The sequence below is a fragment of the Aythya fuligula genome, chromosome 5 (genome assembly GCF_009819795.1).
Source record: "Aythya fuligula isolate bAytFul2 chromosome 5, bAytFul2.pri, whole genome shotgun sequence".
Classification (NCBI taxonomy): Eukaryota; Metazoa; Chordata; class Aves; order Anseriformes; family Anatidae; genus Aythya; species Aythya fuligula.
In genome coordinates this window covers 44,873,968-44,891,449 of record NC_045563.1, presented here as the reverse complement: position 1 = coordinate 44,891,449, position 17,482 = coordinate 44,873,968, and the positions used below count along the sequence as shown (strand labels likewise).

At 34.6% G+C, this 17,482-nt stretch overlaps 1 protein-coding gene across 4 annotated transcripts in view; it reads right to left on the bottom strand.

Annotated features, from left to right (window-relative positions):
• NPAS3 (neuronal PAS domain protein 3) overlaps window positions 1-17,482 on the bottom strand; it is a 611,440-nt gene that overhangs the window by 415,157 nt on the left and 178,801 nt on the right. For all 4 annotated transcript variants that reach the window (XM_032187821.1, XM_032187822.1, XM_032187823.1 and 1 more), the window contains one exon: window positions 10,491-10,735. In XM_032187821.1, the coding sequence (XP_032043712.1) occupies window positions 10,491-10,735 (245 nt within the window). The remainder of the gene's footprint in view (window positions 1-10,490; window positions 10,736-17,482) is intronic.

Sequence of the window (17,482 nt, the reverse complement as noted above, 5' to 3'; positions counted from 1 at the left end):
GCTGAATAGGATCAGAGATCTTTTGAAATCTGGCCCCAGTTGGGGTGCTGTGCTCTTTTGAAAAGCTAGCCCTAAATCTGTATATGCCTCAATTTCTCTATTAGCATTATCAGCACTGTTCGGCTTCATCAAGAGGATGAGAAACAGCTGGCATACACAGCAATTCAAATTTGAAAGGGGATACATAAATGTAGAGTTGTTCTGATAGTTACAGAAATATCACATGTACTTTAAAAAAGCAAGGAAAAAACAGCTCCTGATCTTTCCTAAACTTCTACACAGTTGTGGTTTTCTATAAATTGTAAAGTGAGATAAAGTTGACAATATCATTCTGCTTGCTGTATGCAATGGTTGGGAATTCTCTGTATGCGTAAAAATGTGAACAAAAATATTCCTCCATCTTCTTTTTATGAATATGCATTTAATGACTTTCCAGATGATGAAATAAGACATGGAATTTTGTACTTAAATGTGGCACCACCCCATGCAAAGCAAAGCAAAAACAGTTTTTATATAATACAAATAGAATGCAGAGTGACAACACATGCATGCTTGTGCAGATGCACTGGGCTAACTGTGTAAAAATTATAGGGACTGACATGCTCAAGCACTGAAATTAAGGTAAACGTTTTGTAACAGCTCCAATTATGAAGATAACTGTAGCACAACTGGAGTTAAGTAGTTTATTAGGGATTTGCTTTTCTTTCCTTCCTTAGAAACAGGAATCACAGTATGACTAATTTAAATGGATTTAAAAAGAAAAATATTCATCTTGGCTTGAAAGCCAGCAAACAAACAAAAAACATGTTTCTTAAAGGAGCTGAATATTCTATAGCCTCACCTAAGTTCCCAGAGGTATGGAGATTCCTATTTTGCTCAGCCTCAGAGAGATGTAGAGGCTTACATGTTCTCTAAATTGTAAGCTCTCTATGAAGGGTGTTCTTTAATTACAGACAGCTAATGAAAACAGTTTTTACTGATCTCTCTAATGTCCTGGGAAAGTCTTTACTATGGATTCATTGTATTCTACTTTATACCCCTGATTGAAATGGGAGACCACAAGAGCATAGGGATTTGGTGGAAACTCGATTTCCTTCCTCCATCTTCAAAGAGAAGAGCTGCAGAAATTAGGCTGCGTTGATATTGTGGTCAAGCATTGGTTAGACTGTGGTTATACTTGCATTTTATATAGATATAAAATAACTGCACTTTGGTTTTGAAATTCTACCTTGAATACCTAAATCTTGCTCTGTTGACCACAGGTATCTGACACAGCTATTACACAAAAATTAAGAGTTATTATTAAATCCATCTACTTTAAACTTCATTTCCACAGCTCCATTATTTATGCCAAATACTTAGACAGTCACTTTAGAAAATACTAATAAATATATAATTGTAAGCATATGAGATGTAAAACCAGATTTGCTCTTTCCATTAGAAATAGTTTTTCTTTCATTTGAGACAAAATATTTGAGTCATAACTGTTGACCTGTAACGTGGCATGATGTAACTCTGGTAAAAAAAAAAAAAAAAAAAAAAGAGTAAATATAAATTTAAATAGCTTATTCATAATAAAAACATCTTTTTTTTGCATGTGTGTGTGCATGTTTAAGGACTGCTACATTCATTATCAGGTGGTTAATCTATTTATTCTTCTTTTTATACAGATGCATTTATTATCACCCTCTAAGATCTCAATGAGATCTAAAGAAAGAATTAACTTCCCTGGAAGTATGTGGTAAGAGTTCAGACGACCCAGAAATCCAGTAAACTACATTAATAAAAAAAAAGGTATTGCTAAACTTTATTGAAGTTAGCAGGACTTTAAGCATGTTCTTACATTCTTTGCTCAGCTGAGGAGATTCAGGTATGATTCCTATACTGAAACATTTAAATCCAACCATAAGATCCAATTCTTCAACCACTTACAAAATAGATCACTACAATATAACCTTTACAGAGACTCTGTTCAAACCATTCTTCACAGCAAAGTCACTTGTCTTCTGTTCAAAATAGGACAAATGAAAAGACAAAGAACACTTTTGTCATATAACCCTACAGATAGCAACAGCCTTTTTTCATTTTACATATCAAAACTACAGCAATGATTATTTTTTGTCTGTTTCTGATTAGTATAAGCAAAAAGCAGAACAAGCATTTTTGGCACACCAGATTTATTGCACATCTGTAATTGGCTAACCCCATCATGTGCATTATTTGAAAAAGTTATGTAGACTGTACATATTATTTAAGATATTCATGCTTCTAAAAAAGACCACCTGGAGTTAACCCATGCAACATAAAACATGAACGTAAAATCATATGGAAACATTTTATTAAGGGTTTTGGAAAAGCAGACTGTTGTGGTATCAACCTTTACACAAATTTCTTCTGGATGAGTAATTAACTCTCCTTAACAATACACATGATTATAAAATGAAATCAAGAAATTAACTTGTTTTTAAATTGAAAGTTCTCCCTGTCTTATTTTACTATAATCACCAAAGTTGCAACCCATGCAACTGTCAATAAAATTCTCCTCCTGATGTATTTTCAGTCCATTGCTGAAGGCCATGCTCTTGTGAAAACCCACTCAGCCCATACTGTCAATATTCCCAGCCATGAATTAGAATTAAAATACTATCTTTTCACTAGAATGAGAAAATTACATGAATTTTGAATGATAGAGTGGATGACTGTCCATAGACATGCATATTGAAGGATGGCAGACTGAAGCAGTTATTTTTTATTATTATTTTCTTCTGGTGGGTTTTCATGAGTTTTTCATTACCAAGACTGCACTCAGAATTGAAGAACTGTAGCTGCACACACAGTGATAATTGAAGGAATACAAAATGGAAGAGTCAACACCGAAACTGAAAAGAGGAAATAATAACTGGCCAAGAAAAATAAACTGAATAAATTGTAAATTTAAAAATAAATTGTATTAAAAGAACAAAGAAAATGCAAAAATGGCCAAACCAGTGTAGAAGAAGAGAAAACAGAAGATGAATTGTAGTACAATAGAATGGAAATAAAATAGCAGCTTCAAGTAAGAGAAAAAAACATTAAAGTTACCTGTTCTATTTTCTTGCTCATAAAAACAATTACTGTTTGGTTGTTTTGCTATTTAATTGTTAAGTTGTAAGGTGGAGTTCTAGCAATAAACAACTCTTCCAGGCACTGACATCTGATTGACAACATTTTAGAAAGAGCATTAATTTGTTACCAGCAGTAAATGTTTTGCATCTCCACACAAGTGATGGATAGAACTTTTTATGACACAAATAAAGCACCATCAGAAACTAAATCATTCTATCATTTCTGCTAGCTCTTCAAGTATCAGGTAGGTTCTTTTTTCCTCATTAAAAAAAAAAAAAAAAACTGAAAAGTGCTTTTCACATTATTCCTGTTCTGCATCACAAGAAAACCAAAACATTTCCAAGTCTTGTAAAAAAAAAATTAACTACAAAGCAACTACAAAGCAACAGCCACTATCCTGGATTTAGGATAGTCAGTATGAAAATGACTAGTATGATTATAAGACTAAAGAACAATTTATTTTTCTATTTCGTTGTACTGGAGAAAAAAAAAATGTTTGATTTACTAAGTTGCACAGATCATTGTCAATGATCTTTTGATCAAACATCATTGTAATTTGCAAATTTTAAATCAGCAGCCATATTTACTGTCAGATTATTGCTGATCATGTCCAGAGCAGTTTCTGAAGAAATCCACAGAAGCTCCTTTGTTAATAATACCTTTCTTTTAGATGTGCTTTCCAAGATCAGTTATAACTGATCAGTTAATGGCAAGGTGTGATCTGCCAATATAATATTCCACTATTTTAAAACTAAAGTCTTATGAACCAGTAAATTAAATGCCTTAAAAATATTTAAGTATAGACTGTATATCTTTGTTAATTGACTAGCAACCTCAGAGAATTAGGCTTTGTTTTACAAAAACTACTTTTCACTTATCCATGTTTATTGAAAAAAATATTATTTTACCCTTACCTTTTCCTTAATTTCCCCAGTAGTATGTCTATAACTGATGACAGACTAATCTTCATTTACCCATGTCTCTCCACTGGTACCTTCAGAACTCATGTCATTCCAGTTTTTCTTTTTAAACTTTTCCCCTTGCAATCTTATCTATCTACAACTTCCATGACATGAAAGAGATGCATTTAAAATTAATTTAGTGGGACAAATATATTTTCAGGGTTTTTAGAGCCCTTTGATATAAGTTATCCCAGGTCATTTGATTTATTCAAGATTAGCTCTACTGGATGCCACCAACTGTTTTTCAGTTAATGAACAGTTTTGTACAGTACTGACAAAGGGTATAGTATGAACTGTTTATCATCTGATTTTGTTTCCAATCCGTTAGGACATTTATCTGTCTTGGAAATGTGGTACTTCAAGATGAGTTGTCCACAAAGATTCCTTGTAATAACATGGGAATAATGGCCTATGGGATAGGCCATGTTTTGCACAGCAGTGTGCATTGGGATTGCAGGGACTAAGCTATAAACAAAGGTACATTTTCCACTGCTGCTCATGTTATTAGCAAAATTTTCTACGTTGGAATCTCCGTTGGTAAAATAAAATAAAATAAAATAAAAAATGTCAGGATGTCAGAACTGTATGAGCATAGAGCATATCTCAAAAAAAATATATTACCATGTATCTATGATAAAGAACTATCAAGCCCAAGGAGATCTGAATACTTTCAGTTGTTTTACTGATATGCTGGGCAATGGAGCCCCCATTCATTTTTCATGTTTCCTCTTTTCTTTGTCAACTTTCTGCACCTTAGATATTCCAATTTATCTTAATTGCTATATATTCCCCTTTTATTCCCAAAGTTTTACATAAATACACATAGATGCGTTTATTATTGCATTCACTTTCATTCTGAAAAATTATGCCATTTTATAATTTTCAGGTGCCTAGAAAACCATCACTTCATGTTTTTCCTGTAAGAGTTCTAGTAAACTTCTATTCTAATTTCTCTATCTAAATTTTTCCTCACAATCAATTTCACATATAAGTTACGCCATTAGATAATTAGTCCCTCCAAAGCACTGAGTATATTGGTTGGCACCCTACTCCATTTGCAGAGATTGAAAGCAATCAGGTCATGATCACTTGTCACTAGGCAACCACCAAGTCCGAGTCCAGTATTCAATTCATCTTATCTATCACAATGAGATTCAAACAGAGCTACCTCATTTTGGGTTCCATATCTTTCATACTAGAAAACCATCAATAATTCTCACAAAGAACATTATCTTTTTACTGCTGACTGCCTGAAATTTCCAGCACTCACTTTCTACATTTAAACATCACCTAATAGACTTTTTCTTTAATCTTTGTAATAGGCGATTAAACAACTTACCACAACTGCACTACCTCTATGACCAAATAAACAGGTTTAGAATGGGTAGATAATACATTTAAAATCAGTGTTTGATACTTCTACACAGCCAAAGCACTGTATAGCAGCTTTTGCACCAAGAGGAATCAGATTTTCCTATCAATAAGAAAAATGCCTGCAAGATATGGAGTAATAAATTACAACACTATCAAGGATTCTCCAGCACAAGAGCAGAAGTTCCATGTGAAGCTGGACAGCCAGATTTAGAGGCCCTTTTCACGACAAACAATATTGCCAAATCATGTGTTAAAATATATTTGCTGTGCCATCTGAATGATCTTTTCCCATCTGACAGTGAAAAACAGCGTCTCAGAACCAAAAAACGTTGAGGTAGAAAAGTTTATTTCTTCACCTCTATGGATAGTTCTCCCTGAGAAGGAAGTGCATGGCAGCTCAGAAAGGAAGGTGATCTCAGAGGAAAGTTTATCAGTTTGTGAGGTTTAGCAGCAGAAGGCTTGTACTGTCTTGCTTCTCCTACCCAGGAGACAACATTTAAAATATAAGAGGTGACGAGATAATATTACTTAATATTATATATTACTTATATTACTTATGATTACTCACAATAAGATGATTCAGAAGGGAACTATTTATTTACCTCTTAAAAATGTGTACTTATCTAGCATAAAAAGTATTATAAAAAGTTATTTAAATTAATGAAGGTAATCCTACTTTACATTTAGGATAACTAGTACCATGCTTTCCAACTATTATTATTGCTTATTTTCTTTCCCAGAGAATTCAAAGCACTGGACTCAACCCCAAGTTCCACAGTATGATAAAACAAAGTTCATTTTTAACCTATACTTTTATACTTTGTTTGCACTGATAACTGACCCTTTGAAAAGCATGATAGTTTGAAGGAAACGTGCAACTTTTTTTTAAAGTATGTGTGTTCTTCTGGTGATTGTCAAAAGATTTTTCATTTTCTCACCAATGCAGAGTTGAAGTGACACTGAATGCTTTATTACAGGTAACACTTCAGAGTCATATTTAGTTATAAGACAAGAGCAATATAGAAAAATACTTTAGTCCTCCACAAACTTTTGACAACATCTGATTTCTTTTCATATGCCAACGTATTAATTTCAGAACACAGATGTGTAAAGATACTCGATTTCAGAGCATGTAATGCTAAAAGAAGAGATAGCTAAAGTAAAAGTGGACATGCCAGTCGTATTGTTTACTGAAGTCCTTTTTCACTCCTCACCTACAATCTCATTCACCTTATCTTCTCTCAAGACAGAAGATAAGCAGATTATCTTACACAGGTAAAATAATTTTTTGGCTTAAACAAAATAAAGCACAATAAAACCATTTAAAACTTGAGATTGCAGATAACTCTTAATTACTTTTTTTCATTCAAAGAAAAGACACCTAAATTTGTCTCACACACTCTTAGTTTCCATTGTCATATTCTTCAGCAGGGAATTATACTCATGGCCCTGCACAAACAATTGCATTTCCAAAGCCAAAAACAACCACAGTTTACTAAAAAAAAGAATAAAAGTCATTATAGCAAGTTTCCAAAAGGGTTTACAGAATTAGGCAGAGACTACTGCATTGACTGCTGCTTCAAAAGAAACAGAAATGGCAAGTGCTAACAACTGTGTTCAAGACGAAGAGTCAGGAGCCTTCCTTTTACAGTGATGGTGATCCCAATTTAGTACTAGGGTCCAAAGCTCACCCAGAAAGGAGTTACATGGTATGACTTCACTTCAGCCACAGACATTCCACACATCACAGAACATAACAGCACCTTACACTTCCTTCTCTCCCTTTCTTTCTTGACTTGGAAAAAATATATATATAGCTTGGTGAAAACAAATCACATAGTGGAAAAGAATATAAAAATATAAGGTCAGGTAATCAAAACACATGGGAGGCCTTCAAGTGACATGCCACCTAAGACATCACTACTGTCTGAACACACAGAAAGTGCTATAAGAATTCTTCCATTCTCAGATCAGAGTTTTCAGCAGAGTCACTCAGTGAAAAAACAAAAAGCTTAGTATTTCATTTACTTTTCTCCTCAGAATATTTCCCTTAAATACTGGGAGTCAAAAAAAGACTTCAGGAGGGTTGGAAACAAGAGAAATAGTACTGTTATTCATAACATACTGTATGTACTATGCAAAGAATAACAATTTTATTCTTACTGACTCTAAATAACTTTTGGATTATTTTCTGCCCTATAGGAATTATGTCCTGATCTTTAAGAACTTTAATCTTTAAACTCATCTGCTGCAAATTGTGTATTTGTTTACAAGGTCTAATACTTCCTACATATAGAAGGCCTTAGACAATGCACCCAAAAAATTGACTGAAGTCTGCTGATGGAAGATTTATCCATTTTTAGCAAATGTCAAATCATTGGCTATTGCTTTTAAGATTAATAAAAGATATAATGGTTTCTAGATAGCCTCTAAATAAAGATTACTATGAATGGAGAAATGATTTACCAATAGTCACCACAATGAGATTTCTTTAAAGGTTACAATCATCAGTTATTTAGCTGAAACACTGCTGAGAATGCCTGGTCATTTCTTGAATAATGCATCATGTTCGTTTTAGATTTGATCTGTATTATAACAATACGGATATTTCTTAAATAGTGGAGAAAACTATCTGTTACTTCCCAATTGCTCAAGATATTTCCATGAAGTAATTGACTCTGAAAATATTATATGAAGTCACCTGAGTGTTCATTTGCAAGCAAAACTTGTAGTGATCAGTACAATAGGCATAAGAGAACCTACTCATCAGCCTTTATAGACTTTTAAGAAAAGCTGTGATAAATACAGGGCAGAGTAAAGGACCTTCCTGAAATACTCAATTAAAATGATTAAATTGCTGTACAGTACTGGGGAACAAATTTAAAACTAGGCTTTGAAATTTAATTATTAACATAAGCAGACCATCACATTGCAGGGGGATGGGGGGAGTAACACAGGGGAGTAGTTGCCTATGCAGCATAAGTACCTCTCATATAATTTTCCAAATACCTTTGAGTTTATTCAGGAGATTGCTTGGACTTGCACAAGTTATAACATCCAGTGTTTCATTGTAGAATTATCAGCTGTACTTCATATGAAGCTGCAAGCTCTTTACATGAGCTTATCAATATGAACTTCTTTAAGGTCAGCAAAAAGCAACCTTAATAAACAAAAATTAATTTCTTTTGATGTCATTTCACAAATGTTTGATCAGAATGTGTAAACAGGTTTACAGTGTAAAGAGAACTGGTGAAGTAATAAAGCATAACTGTACTGTACAGTTAAGCCTGCTTACAGTGAGTTCTTATACAATGGAATTATTATTACTAATTATTTCACTAAACTGACAAAAAATAAAATCCTAATCAGCTTTAAAAAAAATCTACTCAAGTAGAACAAAAGTTAAAAATCCTTCTTTATCCCCCCCACAGCCCTCATGCCTAGAAAAATGGGACCCATGTCATCAACGGATAGAGAGACGTTAACTGTTTACCTAGCTTTTTTATACAGAAAAACGTGTTAATCTAGACCAGACTACTTATGCTTTTATCTAAGAATATATTTTATCTAAGAATAAGGTTTTATTCTCCTTTTAAAGTATTTCCTTCATTACAATCCTTGCCCAAAAGGAAGCTTCAGTATTCATAAATATATTCTTATTCCACAAGAGGATAATGAAAAACAGATCCCAGATACTTTTAAAACATACACAGAGACCTGCAAACATCAGACTTTCTGTAACACAGGGCAGCTTGTAGAAGCTCTGTGTGTCAGTTAGGTACAGGAATTTGGGAAGGAATTATTTATTTTTACAGACCGATCACAGATCCTACAGCAAGGAGTCTACTTCATACTCTTCTTGAAGCATTGTTTAATTACCTGACAGCAGAGTTTCATCCTGAAAACATTGGGAAGATTTGCATATTATATCAGAAGCCTGATGAACCATGTTGTACTTGTGCTCTGAATGATGTAATTATTACCTTTTTTCTTCATGAAGATTATATATGGCATGGCAGATAATATAAATGAAATATATGAAGTGACGCAAATATGTCCAGCTACTAAATCATCAGCTTCAAAGTCCTTTGGTTGTTGCCCTCCATGTCTACTGCCCTCCATCCACTGAAAATTATAACTTTGCTTAATTAATCTTGCTTCCTTTAAATAGAAGAGCAAGTAAAAGCTCTTTGCATTGACAGTACCAGTAACCCTTCATGGACAGTTGTAGTTTAATAAGGTTCTCTCACACTAATTTAAAATACTTATTAGACAGCAAGATCACACTCTTCTATATACATAGCATGAATAAAAAACTACACAAAACATTCAGTTTATCCAAGTTCCTAGAAGCACTAGTCAGCACCAACATGCATACAGCCTCTAAAAACAAATATCTGATTTTTCTATTAACAGACTTCTATGGCAACTCATGTCTAAAACATTTGTGGCCCAACAGCTTGTTTAAGCATGAAAAGAGGGTATTTAAAATTGAAAATAGCATATTTTGGCTGAAGTCTTGATACATGCCTACAGGCTCAAAAGTCAAAAATAATTTCTGTACATGTTTAAAGATGATGAATAAAATCCTGGTCTCTGATCTGAAGATTTAAAAATTTGGATGTGATGTTCGTGAACTGGGAGACATGATTCTGCCTTTAAGTTTTAGTGACAGAATTAAGAGATTGAGTTCTCAAATCAAGGAATAACACCATGTTCCTCTCAAATGCATTATTTTATAGAATATTAGAATAGGAAAAGTAACGCAATCATTGCTAAATAACTTTGAATTATTTAATCTTTTACCCAGAACGCTTACAGCTGTAATACTTATATCAACAGGTTTGTTGTTAAATAAAAATAAATAAAATAAGAGGTTATTTCACCTTCACATGGTGTCTTTCTCATGCAGACCTCAGATTTCCACATTTGTATCCCTTTAAAGGATTTGATATGCAGGGAAAGAAGAAAGGATGATGGTAAAAATTTCAATTTAGAGGTTACTAAAGGCTGCCATGTTTGATACAATACAACGTATTTACAGCATACCTTTTACTGATGTATTAGGTGGAGGTCCTTCCATTCTCAAGTTCCATGGAGGATCGCCTTGATTAGCAAAGTCCCTCATTTTCAGATAGCTAATTGTAAGTCGGATGATGGATGCCTTGTCAAGCTGGCTGGTAATGGCTGCAGGCAGCGGCAACAACTTTGCCAACTCATAGAATTCAAAATTCTCCTTTCCCCGGCGAGATCGAGCAGCATCTCGGGACTTTTCCTTCCTCAAAGCTTGTAAACTGAAGAAAATAAACAAAGTAGGGCATTCATCAATATTAGTTTTCTGTCACATTTAACCAATTTGCTTTTCCATTGCTGGTCTTCTATACAAATAACATTTTCAAAATGTTGTTGTGTATGGATGTACAGAATTCATGATATATTTAATGGTACTCCAGTCTTTGAATAATTAAAACTAATGATAGTACTTGAGTTTTGGTTGTAGACACGCTATGTAATGACTTAACTCATTTCAACAGCTTCTTCGGCTATCCTTCCTTTTTCTGATGCCAGTCACAAGAAAGAATTCCCAAGAACACAAGGCTTATCTACACAGATCCCATTGCTGCTGCTGACCCACTGCAACCCATTTTTGTCTACATGTGTACCAGATTCTGACTCTGGTGGGAAAGGATGCTAGAAACAGATGTCTGAAGTGATTGCCACCTCTGACAGGGGTTGCAGTGCAGGCAGCCAAGATGACCAAACAGGTTGTAAAGTAGCTTCTGAGTCACATAAGTTTACAAAAGTCTGGTATTATAGTGTAAATCTGCTGGGATTTCAGGAAGTTATTCTTTATGAGCTGTTCAGCTGTCTTTTTGTGGGAACAGTAACCTTTGTCAGAGGTGTGAGAAAGCAGTTAATAGTTATGTGCTTCATGTTTCTGATTGTAATTAACTACCACATATGTCAGACTCCTAGACAACTTTTTGATCAGAAAAGACCTTCTGCCTTATGCTAAGGAGGTGGAAATGCAGAGACATTCATTTATTCCTGTTTTACCAATGTATCTCTTGCTACCACCCGTATGCAAGCCCTAAAAGTAACAGTTTTTATTCCTGGGTTATTTAATTGGCATATAACTGCTGAACATGCATTGGATCATCAAGACTTTTCCTGAAACTCAAAGTAAACTCAAAATTCAGTTTGTTTCAATACATGATAACACTACTTTACAAGGGAAAAGAAACTTTTCGTTTGAGGAAGAGGTTTGAGGCAGACAGAAATATACAATACACTTCCCAGAAGACCTGGAGTCTACATGCTGATGTTGGTGTCTGCCAATCACTGCATAAGGTAAGTAGAAACATTTCTAGTCTCTCACAAAGACTATTTTTACTGTCTCATTTGATTCCTTGTTAGTTTGATAAAGTTACAAACACAAATCCATTAAGTAGGCACTGGTTTACAACAGAACTAAAATTCAATTAGTTTACAATGAAAACAGCAAACACTGTGCTCTAGCTTCTACAATTGTCACTGAAACCTTGGATTTCATCAATGCACAACAAACAAAAAACATGACAGCATGAGGTAGATCAGTAGAACTTAGGCATGTAAATCTAATACCATGATTCTGAGACTTCTATTTACCCATTTTTTTCTAAAATAGAGATGATTTAAACTACAAAGATTCTCTTATTTTAATATTCTTATCCACTTGCATTTTTATGACTGCCTCTACCCAAGATAGACCTCAGACTTGAAAGGGCAAATCAGCTAGGCCCTTAAAACACAAATGAAATCCCTCCCTCACACTGCCCTGAGAAAGATTAACTCATATTCCCTACACAATTGCATTTAACAAGACAGCCTAAGACAGCACAGATGGTAAGAGATCAGGATACCAGGAGGAAATGCCACCTCCTTAGCCACAGGCAAAGATGTTCTATTGAATCCCATAGAAAGGTACCTGCTTGTCTTCATGAAGTACCAGCAGCTACATTCAGGTTTTGAAGTTAATTTCTAGCAGACAAATAATACTTCAGTGTTTTTGGAGATGCACTTGTCCAATTCTGAATTTTAACTATCTACCATCATAGATGTTAAAAATCCCTCAAGAAGGGCATTAAATATAGCCAGAATAAATATTTTACATATATACAGAAGCCTAGAAACTGCAGCTCTGTGAGGTGTGAACCATCCAATTAATTTCAGATACCCTATACAAATTAAATACACTACTAACGTAAGAGAGATGCAGGCACATATCTCTGCTCAGTATCTTGCAAGTGAAAACTTATTTTCAGGGTACAAGTGATGACAGTTACTCATCTGTCATCACATTTTATTCTCCAGAAGCCAAGTCTAAAGACCCCAAATTCCCTGATCAATTTGAGGAGTCCAGAAGAGTTAAGATTCTAGATCTATTCTGAAAGTCTTCACCAAGAGCATTGGCTCCATACCATCCTTACACAGCACCTAATTATACCTCTGTACATGAAGGGGACTTTTTAGAGATCCTTGGTAAAACATGTCAGAAACATTGCAGATCTCAGCAATTTCTGAAATTAAAGGGTATTAGAAATTAAAAGGTGATAGATTATTCCTTAGCAACACCAAAACCTGAATCCACATTTTACAAGTGCTATATAAGGTTCGGGAGATTACTGAAACTGAATAACAAAGTATAACTTATATAAACTTTTGACACATTACTGGATTGTGAACAGTTTTGCAATAGAAGCCTGCAAGCTGAAGAGTAAGGCTACCTGTGTAAGTACACAGCATACTTTGAAAGCCACTTGTGTATGTTAAAACTAGTAGAATTAAATAAACTCCCGAAGTACAAATAATGGGGAGTCAATATAATACATGCACAAAAACAACCCCTGAGAAACATTAATATCAGTAACATGTTTTTCCTCCTGGCCGTTTGGTATGTTGTTGTTTGTGGAAGCTCCACCAAGACAGTCAAGTCAAGGAGTTCATAACTCTTGGTATCAGTGCATTATGCTAAGTTTAGAAACAATGTCTGGCAAAACACACATATAAATCTTAATTTCTATACTATGCAATTCTACCAGAGAAACACTCGTAGCTTGGTTGCTGGGGTTATGCTGATACAATGGGTCCTTAATTTGGGAGTAGCAATTTCCTCAGCAGGAGGCAGGAAATCATTAGATATACCCTAACCATCTCTGGCACCTGTGATTTTGATAGGCAACATCAGCTTCATCATAAGATGCTCTTAACAGAGGAAAGTGCTGGCACTGAAAATACCAAGAAGATGCAATAAGAGAGGGATATGCAGCTCACAGCAAAAAGCTCTGGTGTTGACACAGAGGGAAAACACATCTTGGGCCTCATCACATGACACTGAGATTAGAGGTGGTTCTGGTAACATAAATGAACTTGCTAGAGTACCAGGGTGCAGACACTTAGAAATTCCTGCAGGCCCTTTTACTAATAAGAATTAGTAAGTGAGAGAAACTTTACCTATGTTTATTACGTAGATTTCACATTCAGAAAACATCCAGAATACAAGTATTGCACATGTCTTACACAAGGAGTAGTAAGTAGACCTTATCTAAATAAGGTCTCCCAACAGACAAGCAAATCTACATAAACTATCCACACTGCCAACAAGAAAATAACGAAGTGTGAAATATACCCAAGGGACACAAAGATTGCTCCCTTCTTGCTGTCTGTGGAGAAGGGGAAAGAGCTCAGATAATTGGAGAGTGCATCCCTGCACAATATCGAAGGATGATGTCATCATACAATGGTAAAAATTCATGCATTCCCCCTAAGAACATACTTGTATAAGAATTTCCATAGAGTCCACTCAAGAAGACAGGTTTCCAGCTGCTAGGCTTCTTGATAATTATTAGATGCAATACCATATAAACAGAATATTTAATGACCAGAAAACTAATGCTATTTTGGATAGAAGGTTTCTACTCTGTGTGTGTGTATGTGTATATATATATATACACATATATACATATATATATATATGTATATTTCCTTCTAGGACTTTTCTAGATGGACTGATATAAAGAGGATCTGCTTTTACAGATGAAAGGGTACAATAAATAATACTGTATAATTTTAAAATGTTCTACACAACATTTCTAAAGTAAGTTTTCTATTGAAGACATGATAATATGGTGTTGCAGAAAAGTTTTATTGGTACTCATAACTCACTTATGATTTCATTGTGCTTGTGGTCATTCCAAGCTTAACCTGCTTCCTATTTTATTTCACATCATTTTTATACATCTTATATTCATAAGCCTACATATGCATCCATATCTATGTGCACACCCCCAACCTCCACATCTCACAGATCATCTGTCAACTGAAAGATAGGACAAGGCCAGCTCCTAATTTCTGTAGCATATAATGACAATTAAATATTACAAGATATCAACAGATGCACTGACCTACATTAGCAAGGATTTTTTAGCATATCAATACCTTGCCTATGTGGTAAAAATCAGTGAAATAATTTAATTCCATGAGTTTGCATTTTGAATGAAAACAAGGCACTGGTTACGGTTACAGATAAATATGTCTATCTGCAACTTCAAAATGCAGTTTGGAAGCAGTAGGCTTGCCCATAGTAGAAAAACACTTGGAGATGTCGGTCTCCTCCCAGCTCAGGGTTTTACAGTGCCCAAGCTGAACCTGACATAAATGGAGATTGGACTGGGGACAACAGCCATAAAACAAGGTTTGAGGGACAGGCAGCTGAGATACAGCTAGAATGGTTGAAGCCAACAGACAGCTTGTCCATACTGCGCCGTCACTGCTTTTGCTTGTTGTCATTAACTACAAGCAGAAAGGTACTACACAAAGGATAGGCAGTATTTTTGCAGTTCTCTTGTATTTCTATAGTTCTATTGAAATCCTCCTTGATTTCAGGAGAAGCTTTACAAGTGCAAAAGTATACCAGAATACAGCGCTTCTTGAAGTACTAAACATCATACTTGTTAATTCAGCTGTTATCGACCACTAGCGAATTTCTTAAGCCTCTAACAACAATATGGATTAGCAGCAGCAAAACCAGATACAGTACAACAATAATACTTAGCAATATCTAATAATGCTTATAACAAGCTTTATAGACAATGAAGCAGTATGTCTATGTAGTTTCATAATAGTATAGTCATTCAAATTCAAGGATCAAAAGGTCCACTATAAATATTCTCCAACTCTCCAAAGGCCTTTGTCGGATGCATGTTATATCCATTTCATAGAAAAGAAATCAGATCTGTGGAAACAATGTGCAACATTAGATCACACAATGTGTCTTTTGAAAAAAAAAAAAAAAAAAAAAAAAAATAGGATAAACAGGACAAACCCAGCTTTATATTGCTTCTAATCTCTAGAAATAGTTTCAGTCATGTATATCCTTCTGTGTACAATGTTCCCCAAAATAAGGAATAAAAGAATATTTACTCGTTATTGCATCTAGTTGTGGTATTACATAAGGAAATAAAATTAGCTGTTCCTGAGCCCATAGTTGTGCATTTGTGCAATTCTGTGAGATACACTGGAAACATCCTTTTGTTCTTACCTTGCACAGTGTTAATGTTATTAGTGTCATACTTCAGATATTTTTATATCTAAAATAATTTAGTTCTGCTCCCTTTTTTATTTTTAAAAATAGCTAAGTCTTTTCTCTATTTATATCGATACTCGTGATTCATAGTAACCAAGTATGGCAATTTAACTAATAGGAATGTTTGTACATTGACCTATCACAGAAATAATATATATCACCTGTTCCCTCACTTCACCACATACTTGACAAGAACCTTTTCTTAAATTTCAAGCTTACCAATACAAACAAGAATGACAGTTGAGCCCATTTATTGGGACAGTTACACTGAAAATCTGACTCTTACTGCCTGAGCAATTCATTCAGATATCATCTAAGTCCCCCTATAGATGCTCACCCATTGGCTATTTTCTGGGCTATAATAATCTGTTTTCATCAGATGAACGATATTTCGTTGATATAACAGGATATAGAACTCAGTATGAGAAATTGCAGGAATAGAACGGCATCAGTATCAATGACAAAATTATTTGGGATATCTGACTGCTAATGTAGCTGTTCTTATGCTTTTTTTTTTTTTTTTGGGGGGGGGGGGGGGGGGGGGGTTTAGTGATGTCTTAGAAACAGTGTTTGACCCCTGTGAATATTCACCTGAACAGCAGTAAACATTTTCGGAATCTAAAGAAAAGATTTAGACTGGAGTAAAGATGGAGAAAGTACAGCAGAGTAGCCTGCACTACGTAATTGCACATAACGCAGTTGAAAAGTCCAGTCTAGCAAGTCAAGCATCAGCATTAGTGGTTGCAGGAGCCTAAGGCCTTTTATTGTCAATTTTTTTTTTTTTTTTTATTGTTCTTTTTCTAAATGTTATGCTCTAAAGAGCTCACAAATATGCATGAAACTGAATATTTTTTCAGCACAGAAGCTACAAGTGAGTACAGAAGAGTGAAGGAAAAAAGCTAAATGTTCCTGCAGATGTGAATTAAGAAAAAAAGTTATCTTCAATTTTATAATACTGACTCAATTAGTTCTGAAAAACTGATGCTGAAAATATGTTAATATGTTTTCCTGTAATTTCTACACAGTATTTGCTATCTTTCTGGATTTTATTCTTAGACAACTTCTCAACTTGATGGTTTTCTTTCTTCCTTTTTTTTTTTTTTTCTCCCTACTGTTCTATTCACAGACTTTTCACACAGATTTTTTCCTGAACTCAGAGTACAAGAATTTCAAGACTTATAAAAAACAGTTACACTGTTTAAAAGAGAAGAGTACTTTTGTGAGGGCAAAACCTCCAAAAAAGGAGGAAGGAGGAGAATCAAAGCCACATTAAATTTTACCTTCTTCTTTCTGTTTTTTAAAGCACATCTGAGAAGTCAGACAGGCAGATTTTTATGGATTTTTCCACTTGTTTGCTTAGGAGATCTGAACATTGCTCAGTCTCACTATTTATCAATTAATCTAGCATGCAGCCTCA